General features: G+C 43.1%; 1 protein-coding gene across 3 annotated transcripts; it reads left to right on the forward strand.

Annotated features, from left to right (window-relative positions):
• Positions 1 to 123: 123 nt before the first annotated feature.
• Positions 124 to 18207, forward strand: LOC133123244 (interleukin-1 receptor-like 2). 3 transcript variants are annotated; one of them, XM_061233583.1, is made up of 11 exons: positions 124 to 262; positions 681 to 750; positions 4348 to 4576; positions 5589 to 5760; positions 6419 to 6569; positions 8621 to 8683; positions 9521 to 9662; positions 11701 to 11840; positions 15336 to 15479; positions 16511 to 16675; positions 17037 to 18207. In XM_061233583.1, the coding sequence occupies exons 1-11, from the start codon at positions 236 to 238 to the stop codon at positions 17462 to 17464; spliced, it is 1731 nt and encodes a 576-aa protein (XP_061089567.1). In that variant the 5' UTR covers positions 124 to 235; the 3' UTR covers positions 17465 to 18207. The 3 variants fall into 3 exon arrangements, with proteins under 3 accessions (XP_061089567.1, XP_061089568.1, XP_061089569.1); XM_061233584.1 differs by having other exon boundaries at positions 15339 to 15479; XM_061233585.1 differs by lacking the exon at positions 124 to 262 and having other exon boundaries at positions 538 to 750.
• Positions 18208 to 22002: the final 3795 nt, after the last annotated feature.

The following is a 22002-nucleotide window of genomic DNA, read 5'->3' on the forward strand; positions in this document are numbered from 1 at the left end:
GTTTCTGGGCTCTGGAAACTTTAGCTGGTGGTTTTTCACCCGTTAGAGGAAGGTAGGCCGGAAACTCTAAAAGCCCTTGATCATTTCAAATAGCACGTGAACAGCATTGCAGCATTCATAGGACATCACGTATCCTCTTTCTCTTACTCCAACACCCACCTTTCTTTTGTGTGCAGGATAAATAATGATACATAAACTCAAACCAGCCTTTCCCTAGTTCTTCACAAATGCAAACATGAAAAGGACAAGTACACATACTAGGGTAAGATCGGCCACTCAAGGGCTATGTTATGGTTTTATCTCATGGATTTATCATACCAGTTATACTGTGTGCTTATGATAGCATTTTCTGATATGTATTACATCACTGATGGCACACAAAGCCACTGGAATTGGAAATTTGTTCAAGCTTTGCAGAACCAGATATTTCCTTTGGTGTTTTGTGGTTTTGTGCTCAGATCCTGTGAACATTTTTCTTCTTAAATGCTGACACTGGTTTTACGTTTTGCCATACTGGAGAGCAAATTCTGCTAGTTTCACTTCTCCACTCCAATCCAGTTATTTGCCTGAAGCAGACACTCCAGGCACAATGGAATCTAGCACAATGAGTTGACACGCTGTGTGAGAAACCAGAATGACGAGTTTAAGTGACTGAGAGTTTGTTTTTTTTACTCACGAAGGACATGGCGGGACAGTTTCTCTGCACTTTCCTGGTTGGGCTGTGCTTGGCGTCCAGTGCCCAGGGCAAAGGTAAGCTTTGCTGCAGGACTGTGTACGTGCATTTAGGCTGTACGACTTTACATGTGGTTCATTTACAGTAGATTTTTATAGTTAAAATCTGAAATCTGCCACTGATATGAACTATGCCAGCCGCAGTGAGGGCAGCAGTTGTGGCTCTTTACCGAAACCTCAAATGCAGCAGTAAATGTGATTCATTCAGCCCATTTCCTCTAGGTCCACTGTAATGGCCATACATAGACATGGAGAGTGGTCACTGTGTGGAGTAGCTTTCCATGACATGTTGTGGAGGCAAAAACATGGGGGGTTTTCAAGACCAGCCTTGATATGGGGCTAGATACGATTTATTCTTTAGGCAAACTAAGCTGTACTACACTTAGGGGTAGGAAAAGGCGGGCATTGTTGGGCTGAATGGCCTGTTCTCACCATTAGATTACGTTATGCTGCGTATGTTATGTTATATGAACCAGAGAATTTCCTTTCATTTGTGCACTCATATAAATAATTATTGTTTATTAACACAGCAGTTTGTAATTAAACATAATTATTACTCTATTAAATCTAAGCCACAGAAGTAATCCTGGAAAATAACATTTGTTAAATTTTTCCTTTATAAAATGTTTTCATCATGAGAAACATTATTACAATTATTATTATTGTTATTATTGTTATTATTATTATTATTATTATTACATGGGTGCAATTAATAAATTAGTTGTGCCCTTAATCCACTGGCACCCACCAGGTTGCCAAAGGACAATAACACACTCCAAATACTCTCCTAATCAAATGTTAATGAAACCATTGTTTCTTTACACATTTTTGATCTGTAAAATCCATTTAAATCTCAGATTATCGCAGAGCCGATTGTTACACGATTGTTTCTAGTAATGCAAGCCGTTAATTTGTTTAACGCCACCATTAATCTACCAATGCAAAGCAAAGCGTCGATCTAACCCTAACCCTAACCCTAACCCTAACCCTATAACTTCAATCTATAACTTTGATCTATAACTTTAATCAATAACTTTGATCTATAACTTTGATTTATAACTTTAATCTATAACTTTGTTCTACAACTTTGATCTATAACTTTGATCTATAACTTTGATCTATAACTTTGATCTATTACTTTGATTTTGATGGACAACATCGTAGAGTTCCGTTGAAAAATGAATCCTCGTAGCTCCTTGATTCCAGAGCGATCAGAGCTGGCATATATAACACAACTGAATGGGCCTGTTTACAGACACAGCTGAATGGGCCTGTTTACAGCCACAGCTTTCATCACATAATTGTTGAAATGTTGTTTTTCCTGTTTTTCCTGTGGCAAACTACATGCTGTTGTATTGACTGAACAAAAGCTGCAGGTTTCTAAAGGAACAGGGGAACTCCAGGACATTTACCCTGTCTCTAGCCAAATCTACTATTCTAGAATGGAAGGATAGAATCTCCAAGGTCTCATCCAGGAGATATGAGCCCAGTAACCACATCAATCCCCAATGCATTCCCCCAATATCCTGTATTAGGACCATTCTGACATAGGGCCCCAGTGCCCAAAAACTAGCCCATATGAAAACCACCTGTGAACACCTAACAATTGAAAATAATATGAAAATTATTCCACTTATAAGATGAAAGCGGAGAAAGGTAACCACATTTTCAAAAGTGGAAATGTGAATATGCAAATGACCCAATGTGACATTTTCTTTTTAAATAGTAAATGTTTGCCTTTTATACAGCACCTTTATCCAAAGCACTGTACGTTAGATGCTTCTCATTCATCCATTCATACACACACTCACGGCAAGTGGTTGCCATGCAAGGCACCAACCAGCTCCTCCCCATTTAAGGGTCGGGTGTCTTGCTCTTATCGCCTGAGCAAATTTTGTGAGTTTATTTGTCTGTTTATTTTTCAGGGACAATGTAGAGAACATTGTAACAGGTTGCAACAACATGAAACGGATACAGTCCCCTCCAAAAGTATTGGAACAGCAAGGTCAATTATTTTGTTTTCGCTATACACTGAAGACAATTGAGTTTAAGGTAAAAATATGTACATGAGATAACATCTGCTTTTATTTCCTGGTATTTTTATCTAGATTTGTTATACAACTTAGAACATGTCACCTTTTGTATCAGACCACCCAATTTTATGGTTTGCAAAAGTATTTTGTATTTTTACAAAAGGTGTTTCATGATGCCCAGATGTCGCCTGTTTGATTGATTGGTTAAACAATAACTAGTTCTGAATGTCTATTCTTGGTTTTAACCTTGGTTTTTGCCTGTGAAGACTGTGTTTGTATAACAAAAGATAAACCAACATGAAGACCAGAGAGCTGTCTTCGGGAGAAATGCAAGCCATTTTAGAAGATGGGAAATTGATCATTGGGGATAGCTTCTACAACAACTTAGAATGTCCTGAAAAATAAAGAAACAGCTGGCGTACTGAGCAACAGACATTGAACACTTATACCAAGAAAAACAACAGCAGTTGATGACAGAAACATTGTGAGAGCTGTGAAGAAAAACCCCAAAACATCAGTGACATCACACACAATCTTCACAGGGCAGCAGAGTCGGGTTCAAGTCCCATCCTGGGTGTGTTGAAGTGTTCTTGAGCAAGACACCTAACCCCCAAATGCTCCTGATGAGCTGGTTGGTACCTTGCATGGCAGCCAATCGCCGTTGGTGTGTGTGAGTGTGTGTATGAATGGGTGAATGAGAAGCATCAATTGTACAGCGCTTTGGATAAAGGCGCTATATAAATGCCAACCATTTTCCATTTACCATTTACGTCTTCAAGAGCAGCAATATAGAGGCTATGCCACAAGATGCAAACCACTCATCAGTAGTAAGAATCGGAAAGCGAGATTACAGTAGTAATCTCAAGTACAGACATGAGCCACAAAAGTTCTGGAACAAAGTTTAATGGACTGATGAGACCAAGATTAACCTCTACCAAAGTTATGGAAGGCCAAAGTGTGGAGAAAGCAGGGATCTGCTCATGATTCAAAACATACTGGCTCATCTGTGAAGCATGATGGATGTGTCATGGCTTGGGCTTGCATGGCTGCTTCTGGAGTGGGCTCGCTAATAGATGGTTTTAGACCGGCCAAGTCAAACACCAGACCTTAAATAAAATCAACATGCATTTCACCTCTGACATGGAGATTAAAGGGAAACCATCCCCGAAACAAACAACAACTGAAGGACTACAAGCCTGGAAAAGCATCACAAAAGAAGAATGCAACAGCATGGAGATGGCAATGGGTCACAGGCTTGATGCAGTTATTGCGAGCAAGGGATATGCTACAAAATATTAATTGTTATTTACTTAAATATTCTCTGGATGGTCTGATACCAAAAGTGCTATGTTCTAAGTAGTTTAACCCATCTAGATGGAAATACCAGGAAATAAAAGCTGAAATTCTGAACTCTTGTCTCATGTACATCTTTTTATCTCAACCACAATTGTCTTCAGTGTATTGCATAAACAAAGGTATTGGCCTTGCTGTTCCAATACTTTTGGAGGGGACTGTATGTTGCATATAGGATTTCTAGCCGAGGCTAATTTAATCCCTGTCCCCTGTTGTGCTGTCTCTCCAGGTGAGCAACGGGCCATAGCTAGGTACCATGCAGCTGCTGGGCAGTTCTTCCAGCTGCACCATGGCATTGCCCCCCGAAATCTGGGGGAAAATGTCACTTTGACCTGGAGTAGAGGTGCTAAGAAACACCTGGAGTGGAGAAGTGAAACAAGTATCCGAATCATCAACGGCTCCCTACTCTTCTTACCGGTCGAGTTCTCTGACAGTGGATACTACACCTGGAATAGCAGGTACACCACGCTTTCACTCATAATTTAGCATTACACTCTAAAACAGAAGACAAATGTGAAAGGCATGGCATATTATAGCATTAACCTTTAAAAAGACAGCAGAAGGAGTGGGCTGGTGGTGGGCCCTGTTCTAGGGCCAGGATGGGCCCAGTGATCTGGGATCTAATCCTGACTGTGCTGGTAGGCCTGGTAATGCTGCACATGACCTGCCTTCCTCTGGCTCATGTCTGTGCAAGCTTGGATTATGGACCACTGTAGTGAAGGCAGCTGGTTTAGGGTAGGGGTAGGGTTAGCATTAGGCTGTAGCATACCTCCCTCCTGATTTCCCCCGCCCCCCCCTTTCTGTTATCCCTATCCTCCTTGTCTAACCGCAAAAAAAAAAAAATAATTGCACTTATGATGACTATATGTTTAGAACAGAACTTCATGTGTATTTTCCTAGTTATGGATGTGATGCTTTGACTTGTGGAAGAACTTATGCACAGTCGCTTTGGATTAAAAGTGTCTGCCAAATGATTAAAATATAAATGTGAATGTAGCTTGAACTCTGTAGGATACCGGCTAAAGTGTTCAAACTCGGGGATAAAGTATTGCTACCATTGTTAAGACAGGTACATTATGTATTCAGTTCAATTCCATTACATTGTATTTGTATAGCGCTTTTTACAGAAGATTGTCACAAAAACTCTACAGAGTGGAGTAGAATGGCGCACATCACACCATAGCAGAGCCTCAGAATAGCAAATACACGCAAACAAACAGTGGTGAGAAAAACTCTGATTAAACTCCCCAATTATAAAGATTGCAACCTTTAAATTAATAAGGGATGCAACCTTTAAATTAATAAGGGATGCAACCTTTAAATTAATAAGGGATGCAAATAAACTGGTATAACAATATCGCCTGTATTAAATCATAACATATCTCATAGAATTTAGGAGTGCTGTTATGATTTAGGAGTGCTGTTATGTATGTGAATGCTACATTTACACTGTGGCCTCCACACTCACAGTGATGTCAAAGGGGCGTGGCGTGGGGAGGAGGTGTTCCTCTCCGTGGTTCGAGGGGTGTGTCCACACCACAGTGATGTCATCCCAGTCCAGAAGGGCACCAGTTGCAAGCTGCACTGTGGCCTGGAACGGATCTTTGCTTTAGATAAGAGTAGAGAAATCAGCTGGCTAAAGGTAACCTGCACACTGTATATCTATACAACTTAACTTCCTTCCATCATTATGTAGGTTTATGTACTTCTTCAAATGTACTGACGCACTTCCTGTCATAATATGCCAGCAGGGTTGTTGAAGATGACAGGGTCTGATGGACTAAAATTCTTATGTCAATTTCCTTCCTGGGGAATTCTCCCTCCCCTTTTTCTTATTTGTAGAAGAGTAGAAGAGATTGTCTTAATTAAATGAGTTCCCAGCCAACTCTCTACTTATGAAGAGTGCAGCAGCCCCAAGCTCAGCCCCATACTGGCTTTACTAAACACTGCAATGGTCGTGGATACAGCAGCAGAAGACCAATAAGTCTAAAAAATAAGTCTAATAAATACCTAATGAAGTGCTCACTGAGTGTCTGTCTCAGCTTATTAGTTCAGTTTGCTTTGTGTTTTATAATTTACAATAATATTGCTGCAGAAGCTACTTTTGAGGGGACATGAGAATGATGTGTGAATGTTATTCCAGATGTTTCAAATGCTGTTTTGAGAACAGTATCATACAAACTGAATTCATCAATGCATTATGTCACATGGAGATGAACAATAACAACCAGTGTTTCTGCCTTCATGAGGTAAATATTGACCTGTTATTAAATAATCAATTAATTAATTTAATCTTACAGGATTGCAACCCTATGAATTACAGTGAGAACATTTTCAGAATCAGCAAAGTGAATGACACGGATGGAGGAAATTACACCTGTTTAATAAATTTCACCTTTGAGGGGAAGAAATTCAATACTTCTCGGACGATACAGCTGAGGGTTGAGGATGGTAATGCATTTCAAATATTTTAGTTATCACAATTATACAAATTTACAGTATAAACAGTATATTTAGCGTGCATCACAGCAAATGAGTGTGCCAAGAACAACCATTGAAATGGAGATGATTGAGGTTTTTTAAGATTCTGTTTCTCACAGAGATTCTGTTTCTCACAGAGATTCTGTTTCTCTGTGTGCACTAATAATGTGAAGCCTGCAGCAACGGGAGCTGCCCTGCCCCCCTGCCCTGTTTTGCCCTGTTCTGCCCTGCCCTGTTCTGCCCTGTTCTGTTCTGCCCTGCCCTGTTCTGCCCTGCCCTGTTCTGCCCCATTCTGCCCTGCCCTGCCCTGTTCTGCCCTGTTCCGCCCTGCCCTGCCCTGCCCTGTTCTGCCCTGCCCTGCCCTGCCCTGTTCTGCCCTGTTCTGCCCTGTTCTGTTCTGCCCTGTCCTGTTCTGCCCTGCCCTGTTCTGCCCCGTTCTGCCCTGCCCTGCCCTGTTCTGCCCTGTTCTGCCCTGCCCTGCCCTGCCCTGTTCTGCCCTGTTCTGCCCTGCCCTGCCCTGTTCTGCCCTGTTCTGCCCTGCCCTGTTCTGCCCCGTTCTGCCCTGCCCTGCCCTGCCCTGTTCTGCCCCGTTCTGCCCTGTTCTGCCCTGCCCTGCCCTGTTCTGCCCTGTTCTGCCCTGCCTTGTTCTGCCCTGTTCTGCCCTGCCCTGCCCTGCCCTGCCCTGCCCTGTTCTGCCTTGCCCTGTTCTGCCCTGTTCTGCCCTGCCCTGTTCTACCCTGCCCTGCCCTGTTCTGCCCTGCCCTGCCCTGTTCTGCCCTGTTCTGCCCTGCCCTGCCCTGTTCTGCCCTGTTCTGCCCTGCCCTGTTCTGCCCTGCCCTGTTCTGCCCTGTTCTGCCCTGCCCTGTCCTGTTCTGCCCTGTTCTGCCCCTTCTGCCCTGCCCTGTTCTGCCCTGCCCTGCCCTGTTCTGTCCTGTTCTGTCCTGCCCTGTCCTGCCCTGTTCTGCCCTGCCCTGTTCTGCCCTGTTCTGCCCTGTTCTGCCCTGCCCTGCCCTGTTCTGCCCTGCCCTGCCCTGCCCTGCCCTGCCCTGCCCTGCCCTGTTCTGCCCTGTTCTGCCACACTATGCTGCCTGCTGTGCTGCTGCTGCAATCATACAAAGCCATAGCACTGCCTGGCTCATTCTGCATGCTAAAGCCATAGCACTGCCTGGCTCATTCTGCATGCTAAAGCCATAGCGCTGCCTGGCTCATTCTGCATGCTAAAGCCATAGCGCTGCCTGGCTCATTCTGCATGCTAAAGCCATAGCGCTGCCTGGCTCATTCTGCATGCTAAAGCCATAGCACTGCCTGCCTCACTCTGCATGCTAAAGCCATAGCACTGCCTGGCTCTTTCTGCATGCTAAAGCCATAGCACTGCCTGGCTCTTTCTGCATGCTAAAGCCATAGCACTGCCTGGCTCATTCTGCATGCTAAAGCCATAGCACTGCCTGCCTCACTCTGCATGCTAAAGCCATAGCGCTGCCTGGCTCATTCTGCATGCTAAAGCCATAGTGCTGCCTGGCTCATTCTGCATGCTAAAGCCATAGCACTGCCTGCCTCACTCTGCATGCTAAAGCCATAGCACTGCCTGCCTCACTCTGCATGCTAAAGCCATAGCACTGCCTGGCTCACTCTGTGGTACTTGCCTGTTTTGGAATGCTGCCATTGCCCATATTGCGTGTGTTGTCACATTTGTTGCATTTGCCCAAATTATCCTGCTATTCCTAATTCATGCCTTCAAAATGTTTGCCGATGCCAAAGTTTGCATTCACATTATACCTCAAAAACATTGTTAATTCATTGTGAGTTGTCGGACTGAACTAAAATACTATAATACTCAATTATGTATAAGTTGCCCTGAACCCTGCATCACATATTTCCACAAAATAAGTCACATTAAATGCACTAGATTTATTTCGTTTTTTATTGAACTTGCATTTTTGTTTGTTTTTGTCAAACCTAGCTTGTGCATTGATGTGTTATTCTATCACTGATTTTTTAAATATATATTCCTGTATATATAGACCCTGCTTCACTTGACCCCAAGGTGAATTGGCCTCGTAACAGCACCATCAAAGTTAAGCCAGGTGAGCCGTAGCAGGAGACTTGTTTCCTTGTGCATCAATACTTACATCTCCGGACTCACCCTTACCCATTAAAGCTTACAAAAAGCTTATTAAAGTCTTAACATGAATTCTTGTTGATTTGTTAAGATACCTCCTGCTGCAGTACTGCCAGGTTAGACACGGGGCAACTAGCATTTATTTTTCTAAACATTGGAACAAAGATGAATTCTCCCATGACCTTAAGGCATGTGTGTGGTATCATTACTGACTATGATGATCACTGTTTCTGCCATGTTAGTGAAAATATGATCAATATCTGCTGTGTTAAATATGTGCACATATGTACATATAAGATCCCATCTTGATATGTGGAACCAGTAACCAAGAGCATGTCCCATTGAATCATGGGAACATGTGATAAGTCTAATATAGTACTGTAAATCAATAACCTAGACCATGGTCACACTCTGCATATTGTACTGAGCTGAAAATGTAGCTCTCCAAGTGTTATGACCTGATGTGCATTCAGCTAGCCAGGCACCTTTAGCATGGCCTGATTGGAGATAGAATCAGGAGCATATTACCTAATGCTCAGATTCTGAGCCTTAGAATCTCAAGCCTTGGACTCCACCTCCCATTATGCATTCTGTGAAAGTTGTGACACCCTACATAAGTGTACTTGATCGTATCCATTTTACCTTGTTTTTGAATGTTTTATTTTTGTACCAAGTTGCGTTTTATCTTTTCTATTTTTGTTGTGTGCTGTTTTTCATGTTTGTAAACATGCTCAAAGTGTGTGTTGTTTTGTTCAGACGAGAATGTTGACTTTGTCCATTTCCTTGTGTGTTTCTCTCTCAGGTGTGAAAGCAGAGCTTGACTGCAAAGTGTTTATGGGCAAGAATAAGGATATAGTGGGTGAGACCAGGGTTTACTGGTTGGTCAACCACTCCCACATTGAGTTATGCAAAAACAAAGACCTTCTGAACACAACACATGAAGAGTGAGTCACTTTTCCTGGCAGGCAGGGACCTCTCCACCTTGGCTAGTGCAAGACAATGCATATGGAGCCACTAATGCTGGGCCTTTTCTGAAAACATATACAGTCGTGTGCAAAAATGTTGGTTCCCCTCGTCAAAAAGCCTTTTACAATTACCAAGTGAACAGAAGCAAACCAGAAGTTAAACATGACACATTTCTTCACATTGTAAAGCAAGGATTACTTTTTATTTGAGTTATTTACAGTTTCAAAATAATAAAAAAGGAAAAGGGCCCTGTCCAAAAGTTTGGGGGACCCTGTCAGTTAGTACTCCTCCTCCGGCAAATATAACAGCTTGTAAACGTTTCCTGGCAGAACACCTCTAGCTCATAAATATTCTTCAGCCTCCTTGCATGTACAGCTTGTTTGAGATCTCTCCACAGACTTTCAATAATATTTAAGTCTGGGGACCATGGTGACCATTCCAAAACCCTCATCTGTCTTTCCTGGAGGTACTTGGTGTCTTGCTGGAATGCTAAACCTCTCTTCAACTTCAATGTCTGGACTGACCTTCAAATATTAGCCTCTAGAATTTCTTGATATTCGGTGGAATCCATTCTTCCTTCCCCTCGTACAATATTTCCTGTGCCCCCAGCTGCCACCGCCATGATGGATCCACCTCCATGATGGATCCACCTCCATGCTTCACAGTTGGTGAGGTGTTCTCTACAAAGGCTTCATCCTTTTGTCTCCAAACCTTTACCTCCTTTGGTGGGAAGAAAGTTGTATTTTAATTTTGTCAGTCCAAAGCACATTGTTCCAAAAGGCTTTAGGCTTCTCAAAGTTTTCTTTTGCATACTTCAGATGCTTAATTTAGTGTTGAGGTCATTATTTCTGGCAAGGTCTTTGTTGTTTGAAGTATGTTGTATTGTTGTCCTGTGAACAGCTAGAGCTGTGTGTGCTACTTTTCTTTGCAGCTCTTTTGCAGTGATGTATGGGCATTTCTCAGCCTGTCTCAGGCTATTCTATCTGAAATATTCCAGACCTTGACTTGACTTCAACTGTTCTATCTATCTTACATTTTCTAATAATGTTTCTGACAGCGGAAATAGGTACTTGAGAGAGTTTTTGTAGCCTTCTCCTTCTTGGTGGAAACCATTTTCATTTGCAGAACTGTCTCATGTTTAACTCAGGTTTGCTTTTGATCACATACAGATTCATTTTAACAGACATTTGAAACAAGGGTGCCAAAATCTCTGCACCCAACTGTAGTAATGGCCCAAAATCTCTGCACCCCACTGTAGTAATGGCCCAAAATCTCTGCACCCCACTGTAGTAATGGCCCACTAGCAGCTCCCCGTCAGCCTTTCCTTGGGCAAAGAGTCAGACCTGCTCTCTGGGTAAATCAAACAGGATAAAAATCTACTGTTGGAACCAGATGTCTTCCCTGCTGAAAAGAACAGCTCAAGCTAGGTAGCCGTTGACTAGTTCAGACTCGCTCCATACTTAACATTGTTTGACCAGCTCAAGCTATGTTTTGAAACATTTAGGTAATTTCAAGCTGGTCATACCTGCATAACGGAGAGTTGAGGCAAAGCAGATTAAATTAGCTTTTGTATGGTGTATGCATGTTGATGAGTTTGTGTGTGTATTCTACATTGCTTTGCGAGACAACATTTGTGTGGTGTATGTATGTATTGGTGTGCATTAGGGCTGGGTATCATGCTGATAGTATTAGATATCGCTGATGATTGGCAGCTATCATGATGGGAGCTGGACATGGTGATTTACAGATGATGATGACATTATGTTTGCTTTCACCTTCAGGTGCTGCACCTACTGAGGTGTTCTTCTGTGGTAGTGTACCTAGGGTTAGGGTTTGGTATCAAACGCAAATATCACACTTTTCTAGTATTTTGATATTATTTTAATAATAATATCAAAGTGCCTTCATAGGTGTGTGCATGGTTTTTGCATATTGGTGTTGTGTGTGCTCTACAATACTGTGAGAAACATTGTTTGTGTTGTGTTTGCATGTGTATGACTGTGGGCTGTCCTACAGTTCTGCAGACGGTGCTGGCGTGCACAGGCTCCTCAGGCTGGCTATAGCCCAGGTGCAGCCCGAGTTCTTCCACGTGCCGTTCCAATGTGTCATCTCCAACAGCGTGGGCCAGGACACGGGCGTGGTGTGGCTGATTCCAGGTGGAATGAAGGGCACTGACACCTTTACCTGCCGATTACGGTTAAATAAGTGTTATGATATATTTCTACACTGTAGACACCAGTAATGAATGGTGGCCCAAAAAGGTTAAATAAGTATTCTGATATACAGTCAGGTTCATAAATATTGGGACATCGACACAATTCTCATATTTTTGGCTCTATACACCACCACAATGGATTTGAAATGAAACGAACAAGATATGCTTTAACTGCAGACTTTCAGCTTTAATTTGAGGGTGTTTACATCCAAATCAGGTGAACAGTGTAGGAATTACAACAGTTTGCATATGTGCCTCCCACTTTTTAAGGGACCAAAAGTAATGGGACAAACTAACAATCATAAATCAAACTTTCACTTTTTAATACTTGGTTGCAAATCCTTTGCAGTCAATTACAGCCGGAAGTCTGGAATGCATAGACATCACCAGACGCTGGGTTTCATCCCTGGTGATGCTCTGCCAGGCTTCTACTGCAACTGTCTTCAGTTCCTGCTTGTTCTTGGGGCATTTTCCCTTCACTTTTGTCTTCAGCAAGTGAAATGCATGTTCAATCGGATTCAGGTCAGGTGATTGACTTGGCCATTCCACTTCTTTGCCTTAATTCTTTGGTTGCTTTCGCAGTATGCTTCTGGTCATTGTCCATCTGCACTGTGAAGCGCCGTCCAATGAGTTCTGAAGCATTTGGCTGAATATGAGCAGATAATATTGCCCAAAATGCTTCAGAATTCATCCTGCTGCTTTTGTCAGCAGTCACATCATCAATAAATACAAGGGAACCAGTTCCATTGGCAGCCATACATGCCCACGCCATAACACTACCACCACCATGCTTCACTGAAGAGGTGGTATGTTTTGGATCATGAGCAGTTCCTTTCCTTCTCCATACTCTTCTCTTCCCATCATTCTGGTATAAGTTGATATTTGTCTCATCTGTCCATAGGATGTTGTTCCAGAACTATAAAGGCTTTTTTAGATGTTGTTTGGCAAACTCTAATCTGGTCTTCCTGTTTTTGAGGCTCACCAATGGTTTACATCTTGTGGTGAACCCTCTGTATTCACTCTGGTGAAGTCTTCTCTTGATTGTTGACTTTGACGCACATGCACCTACCTCCTGGAGAGTGTTCTTGATCTGGCCAACTGTTGTGAAGGGGTTTTTCTTCACCAGGGACAGAATTCTTCTGTCATCCACCACAGTTGTTTTTCTTCCGGGTCTTTTGGTGTTGCTGAGCTCACGGTGCGTTCTTTCTTTTTAAGAATGTTCCAAACAGTTGATTTGGCCACTCTGGTGGGTTTGTTTAGATTTTTCAGCCTAAGGATGGCTTGCTTCACTGATAGTGACAGCTCTTTGAATCTCATATTGAGAGTTGACAGCAACAGATTCCAAATGCAAATATTACACTTGAAATGAACTCTAGACCTTTTATCTGCTGCTTGTGAATGAGATAATGAGGGAATAACACACAACTGGCCATGAAACAGCTGAGCAGCCAATTGTCCAATTACTTTTGGTCCCTTAAAAAGTGGGAGGCACATATAGAAACTGTTGTAATTTCTACATCGTTTACTTGATTTGGATGTAAACACCTTCAAATTAAAGCTGAAAGTTTGCAGTTAAAGCATATCTTGTTCATTTCGTTTCAATGTCCCAATATTTATGGACCTGACTGTATTTCTATGCTGTAGACACCAGGAAAGTGACTGCAGAGATTAAACAAATGATCCCTCAACCAATGATCACAACAAGTTATTATTTTACTCCTAAGCAACCAACATATTTCCCACACACTAATGACCAACTGCGGTCAGATATGACCCCAATTTATTTTAATTGAAAAAGAACCCCTAATCAATTCAAATGTTTGTTTTTTTCATTAAAATGTCATTAAATACATAAAATACATTTCATTTCCTCAATAAAAGGTATATATCTATATTCTTACAATTACAGCACATTATTAATCATTAATGTCACACATTGGCTTTACACATGGCAATGTAACCCATGTGAGGTGGATATATGTTACTGAGGTAACGTGATACATTGCATATATCCTTTATTTGAACGTGATATGACACTGTTCTCTGATGTTTTATTTGATTGTTTTCATGTTTATTTGAGTAGGAACAAAGCAAAGTGACATAGCACCATTACTGTTTTACCAGTATTACCAGTATGACCAGTATTACCAGTGTTACCAGTATTACCAGTATTACCAGTATGATCAGTATTACCAGTATTACCAGTATGACCAGTATGACCAGTATTACCAGTGTTACCAGTATGACCAGTATTACCAGTATGATCAGTATGACCAGTATGACCAGTATTACCAGTAAGACCAGTATTACCAGTATTACCAGTATGTCCAGTATGTCCAGTATGACCAGTATTATTAGTGTTACCAGTATTACCAGTATGACCAGTATGACCAGTATTACCAGTATTACCAGTATTGCCAGTATGACCAGTATTACCAGTATTACCAGTGTTACCAGTATGACCAGTATTACCAGTATGATCAGTATGACCAGTATTACCAGTATTACCAGTATTGCCGGTATGACCAGTATGACCAGTATTACCAGTATTACCAGTGTTACCAGTTTACAGCAGGTTCATGTAGCTGTGTAGCTTCATGTTCTGCTTACAGAGATTATAGCTATTGCTAGTTTCCAACTCTCTAATTAGGTTTTTTTATGAAAAATATTTGGATAATTATCACTTAACCCCAAGGTGAGTTGGGTTAGGGATTTTTTTTTTTTTTGTCAGTATTTTTAAAGCTTTATTATACAAAGAATGAATGGTTTAATAACAGCTCCAGAGGCTTGGCTCCATGCCATTATACAGTCAGAGATATGTGTATACTGAGCCACTGAGCCATCAACATCCCCTATGTAATTCTACAGGCCAGGACTGTACAATCTTAACCCTAACCCTAATCTGGCAAGGCTGGGAGCCGAATAATCCATGCCACTAGACGCAGGGAGGTTCAAGCATGTTGGATATATATAATGAAGTCTAGGGTGCCTAAGACTTCTGCACAGTACTGTACCTTTAAATAGGGGTTTCCAGTGGGGATCATTAAATGATTTTCAATAAAATGTTTTTTTCCAAGTTGTTCCATTTAAATAATTTGCAATGGATTTGCATATGTGACTTTCTATTTTAAATACATTATTTCCATACTGAACCTGATATGCCAGATCAGTTTGTATGTGCAGTTTCAGTCCTAACAAGTCAGTTATAATGAAAGCAGTTGCTGTTTGATTCAAGCAGGTACATTTAGCCTGTTATATCAGCTCTCAGCCTCATATATTTTTATCTGACTGTACACCACTATGTGAGAGTTTATTTACCTAACTATCCACCCCCTCTCCATTTTTGCTCCCTCCTTTCTTTTCTTCCCTCCTTTCTCTCTTCTCTTTTTGCTCCTTTCCATACCTTTCCACTCACCCTCTCTCCCTGTCCCTTCAGCAGATGACACAGACTACCATCTCCTCATATTCCTCTGTGCAGCTGTTCCTCTGATTGTTGCCATGGCGATTCTTTACCGTTGCTTCAAGGTTGATGTGGTGTTGGCATATCGGAGCTTCTGCCCCCTCATTTCCAACCAGCGGAGTAAGGGCCCTGTCAATCAAAACCTGGCTATGCAGCTCTCAAAGAACATAGGGCAGTACTGTCTGAGTGAGAGGGTACCCAGAACATTGATTTCAGTGTCAAAACACCACTTAGTGTCAAATAAGATTGTATTCCTGATTTGCTGTTCCTGTGATAAGAACTGGTAAATCAAAATAATTGGTTAAATATACTTCTCTCTCCACTCTCCCCTGTTCTCTTTCCCACTCTCTCACTCCCCCACTCTCACTCTCTCTCTTCCTCCCTCTCCCCTCCCCTTCTCTCTCTCTCCCCTGCTCTCTCTCCCTCTCCTTTTCTCCCCTCTCTCTGCTGCTCTCTCTTTCTTCCTCACTCACTCTCTCCCTCTCTCCCCTGCTCTTTCTCCCCTGCTTTCTCTCCCCCCCTCCCCTCTCTCTCCCTTTCCCCCTCACCCTGCTTTCTCTCCCTCTCTCCCTCTCACCCTCCTTCTCTCTCCCTCCCTCCCTCTCTCTCCCCTCTCCCCCTCCCCATCTGTCCTTCTCTCCCTTTCTCTCCCCTCTCCCCATCCCTCTCTCTCTCTCCCCCTCTCTCCCTCTCTCCCCCCTCCCTCTCTCTCCCCTCTCTCTCTCCCTCTCCCCCTCACCCTGCTTTCTCTCCCTCTCTCTCCCTCTCTCTCTCCCTCTCTCCACCTCCCTCTCTCTCCCTCTTTCCCTCTCTCTCTCTCCCTCTCTCTCCCCTCTCTCCCTCCCTCTCTCTCTCCCTCTTTCCCTCTCTCTCCCTCTCTCTCCCTCTCTCCCTCCCTCTCTCCCTCTCTCCCTCTATCTCTCTCTCCCCTCTCTCCCTCTCCCTCTCTCTCCCTCTCTCTCTCTCCCCTCTCTCCCTCTCCCTCTCTCTCCCTCTCTCTCTCCCTCTTTCCCTCTCTCTCCCTCTCTCTCCCTCTCTCCCTCTCTCTCTCCCTCTCTCCCTCTCTCTCTCTCCCTCCCTCTCTCTCTCCCCCCCTCTCTCTCTCTCCCTCTCTCCCTCCCCATGCTCTCTGTCTCTGGCTGTGTGTGCAGAGCTGGATGGTAAGCTCCATGATGCGTATGTCAGTTGCCTCCACAGTGAGGCACTGTGTTCCTCCCAGCTGGAGAACTTCTGCCTGCAGGTTCTGCCAGAAGTACTGGAGCATCGCTATGGTTACAGCCTGTTCATCCGTGGCCGAGACAACCTGCCGGGAGAAGGTAGGTACACCTGGGTTCAGGGAGTGAGACAATATGGAGGGGAAACTGAAATGCTATCAAATTAAATCCTGGGAAATTGCCTAAAATCAATGGGATTGAATGGGCATATGCTTGTTGAATTACTGCAAAGAATCTATCGGGACAAATTTACATGAAACTCATACCACTAATGTGGCCTGACAAGGGTAAATTGGTGCTGTCAACGCTGGACAGCACCAAAAAACTAAACACAAAAACACAAAAACACAAAAGATGAAAAAGAAAACCAAAACATGTAACATCACAAAGTCCACACATAATATTGCAGTGTATTCTATTTCTGGAAGGATACTTACTCACTAATAATAAGAATTCTTTGCAGCTGCTCAAAATGTAATTTCCGAAGCCATCAGGAAGAGTAGGAGGCTGATCATCGTGGTTTCGGCCCAGAACAAGTCTGCCCTGGGCCCTGAGGACCAGGCACTGCAGGGCCAGGACACAGACAGGGATGTGGAAGGAGGCCAGGCTGATTTTGAGCAACAGATCGGGCTCTATGATGCCCTAGTGGAGAACAGGCTGCGGGTGGTCCTGGTGGAGTTGGGGAGGGGTGTGGAGTACTCCCTCCTCCCAGAGTCCATTGGCTACCTAAAGCGAAAGCACGGAGCACTGAGGTGGAGGCCTAGCCATGGAGATCCCACGGCGCACCCTAACTGCCAATTCTGGAAGTACTTGAGATACCACATGCCACACAGGCCCGAAGCAAGCACCAGCATTAAACTGGTTCACAGGCGCCAGAGCCAGGGCTTGTGAACAACAACAACAACAACACAAAGACCCAGTGCATCAGCTCTGCCGCAAAGCTGCAGATAGTTGTAATAACTATAGTTCTGTCTCTCTCCAACTCATTACTGTGTGGTGTGTGTACCAGTAGTGTTGAGGCTTCTGCCACAAAATGGCTGCTGTGTTTCACTGTAAATTTCATACATTTCCTTGTAAATATGTTATTAGATTTGATGTCCAGCTCCATTTCACTATGGATAGGAAATCCTTTCTGCCATCATTCTATTCTAGTTAATAGCTATCTCACAGTACAATTAAGATGTTTCTCTTTGTCCCGCAACTGTTATACATATACCATACATATACCATAACAATATGGTATATGCCAATCTATTTCAATATCTTTTAAGTACATTGTTTGTAATGGCTGTTATTGTAACTCTGTAAGTTTTTTTAATTGTATTTTATTGTTTACTGCTGCTTAGCAAAAGAATTTCCCCTTCAGGATATGTTACGGCCCCCTGCTCTGTGCTGTTCATTCTGGTGTTACTTCACAGGTGCCTTGTTGGCGGAGTACCAGGTCGTTGGCAGAACTGGGAGCACCTGTGGCCAGATGTTACAATGTGCCTGTCTCTTGTCTGAAGGAGGGTACTCTCTCCCCACATACCTGCTGGTTCTTTTTGGGTTTGCATCAGAGAACATTGCTTCAGCATACTTTTCACACATATTTTGTAAAATGGTTCTTTCAAATAAATTTGACCTTGTTTTTTAAATTTGTCAGTGTGTCTCCCTTTTTGTCTCAGCCAGTGAGCCAGGTTGTGACAGATAATAAAGTAGATAATATAATCTCTTCTAATGCTGACAAACTTTACATTCAAATGAATAATCACAAGCAGGAAGTAAAAGGAATGGTAGGCAATTGGTTGGATGTTGGGTAAAAGGTTTTATGGCAACACTGAAGGAGAACAATATTTACAACTTGTCTACTATCCATGCACACAAATACAGAGGGTAAGGTTAGGGTTAGGGTTAGGGTTAGGGGTTAGGGTTAGGGTTAGGGGTTAGGGGTTAGGGTTAGGGTTAGGGTTAGGGGTTAGGTAAGTAAGAAATCTTTAGAGTGCTAAGTTTGAGAATCCAGTGTTTCTCAAACCTGCGTCTCTCCTCCGGTGTCCAATTATTGTTCATTTGAAGGCACGATATTTCTAGTGCCTCAAGTCCATGGTGAAGGAAATGAGCCACCAGGTGTGTGTCTGTCTCTCTGTGATTTCTAATGTTGTATATATGTTGTGCTAGTCTACATTTAATTGTGTTCCCTGTCTCTCCTACATATATTATACCACATTGTTTGCACTTAATGGCATATATGCAGTTTTTAGTTAGTGTTTGTTTTATTATGTAGGTTGTGTTGGTAGTGGTGTTCCCGACTGTAGTGGCTTGCTTGTAGAATATTGGGCCCTGTGTAGGTAAAGTATTAATTCCTGGTAGTTTGCTGCTTACCAGGTGGTATTTAAGATTTTTATTTATTTTATATGCTGAGATAATTTTATATTCCTGGATAATGTTTGTGTTCTGTAAAGTGCGGGTTAGATTTAATTTAATTTTCCTGTTTGCAGCTAGGCTCAATGCTGAGTAGGTGGTGATTAGCGGGATGATTTTGCACGTGTCTTGTTGTCTGGTGGTCAAGAAAGTTTTCCGGACCTGTCTAAGGAAAGATCTGGAATACCCCCTTGGTTTTAATGCTTTGAAGAGGGTCTGGGTGGCCTCTTCAAAATCTATTACCTGTGTGCAAATCCTGTTGAACCTGAGCAATTGTGATTTGATCAGGCCCTTGAAAGTGTGTTTAGGGTGGAGACTGTTTTTATGTAAAAGTGTGTGTGTGTCAGTATCTTTAAAGAAAACTTTAGTGTCTAAAGTGTGTGTCTGGGAAAAAGAGGGTCCCTTGTATGTGGTAGTGTCCAAGAAATCTATTTGTTGGTTATGCGTGATGTATTTAACTGTTATCATTCTATGGTGTGTGTTGAGGATTTGTATAAAGTGTTTGAAGTCCTCTAAACTGTGTGTCCATGTTCCCCATATGTCATCTAAGTATCTAAAATAATTGGTGGGTAATTTGGGGCATTTTTGAAAAACAGTCTCCTCCCAGTGTGCCATGTAAATGTTCGCGTAGGCCGGTGCAAATTTCTTACCCATCGCTGTGCCGCTGATTTGTAAAAAGAATTCTTTGTTGAATTAAAAATCATTTTTTGTCAGGTTGATTTCTAACAGTTGTAGGAGAGATGTATCCGGGCGGCTGTCGTCCGGGTATTTCTCCATCCAGAGTTTTACAGCTGTTAGCCCTGCTGCAGTGTTTATGTTTGTGTAGAGACTATCTATGTCAACTGTGAATAAAATGGTGTCCTGTGTTATTTTAGTGTTTTTAACTATGCGTATGAAGTCGTATGTGTCTTTTATGTAACTGTTGTGTTTAGTTGACAGTGAAGTGAGGAAATAGTCTATGTATTCTGCGATCCTGTAGGATTCGCTATTGCAGTCTGAAACAATAGGTCTCCCTGCCGGGATCTCATATGGTACACTCCAGGACTGAGGCTGTTTGTGTATTTTGGGGAGGAGGTAAAAAACCCTTGGTCTAGGATTTTCCTCCCCCCTTAGGTAAAAACTTTGTTTTTTTGTGATGTAATTGTTTTCTAATAGTGTCTGTATAATGTCATATATTTCTTGTGCTGTGTCTAGATATATGGGTCGAATTAATTTTTTATAGTGTGTAGTGTTGTTTAATTGTCTGTGTGCTTCTTGGATGTACTGTGTTCTGTCCATGATTACTATGGCACTCCCCTTGTCAGTTGGTTTGATGACAATTTGTTTATTGTTTGCCAGCTGATGTAGTGCTTGGCTCTCTCCTCTGCTGAGGTTGTTTTTGTCTTTATGGGTTTGGGGGTTAAGTGCCTTGATCAGGGTGTTGTTGTCTTTTATGAGTTGTGTGATTGTACCCGGGATTTGGCTCTCCCTAGGTTCCCAGTTGGATCGGGCCATAAAGGGTGTTCTGTCTGTGTTTTCTGATCCCTCAAAAAAGACAGCTAGCTTCAGCTTTCTGTGAAACTCCTGAGCTTCTCCTTTGAGGGTTTCTTTTTGTTTCTTTCTAATGTTTGCCGTCGGTACGAATGATAGGCCTTTGTCCAGTAAACTAATTTGATTTGGTGTTGGTGAAAAGTTTTGTGCCAGCAGTATAATGTTCTTATTCCCCTCCCTGTTTGTGTTTGGGTTTGTGGGGATTCTCAGTTTAAATGTTTTAGCCAGTGTTCCAACATCTTGCCAGCTGTTCTCTCTGTCCAGTGGATGTCGTCCCGTGTAGTGCGGAAGTCCTCCTCCGGAAGCTTGGGAACATGTGGCATGTTTCGGAGGATGTGATTATTGATCTCCTCCAAATTGGATTTCTGGCGGGGTTCCAGGTTTTGGGAATAATTGATTAACGGGATCCAAATTTCTGCTGCCGGGAAGGTGTTTTTCGTCATCCTCAGCATGGTCTGCAGCTGTTTTATTGTTGTTTTTTTAGGGTGCTGGTCCTTGTTGTTAATCCCAGTGGACAGGATGACTCTCTGTACTCTGGGATTCACTTGGGTTTTCTCCAGAAGTCCTGCGATATGATAAAATGTTGCTCCGGGGTAGCTGTCAATTTGGAGGTCTCCCCTGGAGTGGGACTGGATCCTGGAGAGGTTGGACTCCCCTAGGATTATGTTCGGTTTGCTGGTTCTGATGGTCCATTCCTGGACCTTCCGGGTTGTTCGGGGGTGTCTGGTCGGGTAGAAGATTTCCTCCGCTACTCCGACTCCAGTGGCGTGGGGTGGGGGGGTGGGAGTGGGTGCAGGGTTCAGGTCAGGGGTCGGAGTGGGAGTGGGGTTAGGGTTAGGGTGGGGGTGGGGGTTGGGCTCAGGGGCAGGGTTAGGGTTAGGGTGGGGGTTGGGGTTGGGGTTAGGGTGGGGGTGGGGGTCAGGGTTAGGGTTAGGGTGGGGGTGGGGGTTGGGGTCAGGGATAGGGGTAGGGTTAGGGTTAGGGTTAGGGTGGGGGTGGGGGTTGGGGTCAGGGTTAGGGTTAGGGTTAGGGTTAGGGTGGGGGTTGGGGTTGGGGTTAGGGTTAGGGTTAGGGTTAGGGTTAGGTTAGGGTTAGGTAAGTAAGGTTAGGTAAGCTAGTTTCAGCTTTCTGTGAAACTCCTGAGCTTCTCCTCTGAGGGTTTCTTTTTGTTTTTTTCTAATGTTTGCCGTCGGTACGAATGATAGGCCTTTGTCCAGTAAACTAATTTGATTTGGTGTGGGTGAAAAGTTTTGTGCCAGCAGTATAATGTTCTTATTCCCCTCCCTGTTTGTGTTTGGGTTTGTGGGGATTCTCAGTTTAAATGTTTTAGCCAGTGTTCCAACATCTTGCCAGCTGTTCTCTCTGTCCAGTGGATGTCGTCCCGTGTAGTGCGGAAGTCCTCCTCCGGAAGCTTGGGAACATGTGGCATGTTTCGGAGGATGTGATTATTGATCTCCTCCAAATTGGATTTCTGGCGGGGTTCCAGGTTTTGGGAATAATTG

The sequence above is a fragment of the Conger conger genome, chromosome 3 (genome assembly GCF_963514075.1).
Source record: "Conger conger chromosome 3, fConCon1.1, whole genome shotgun sequence".
NCBI lineage: Eukaryota > Metazoa > Chordata > Actinopteri > Anguilliformes > Congridae > Conger > Conger conger.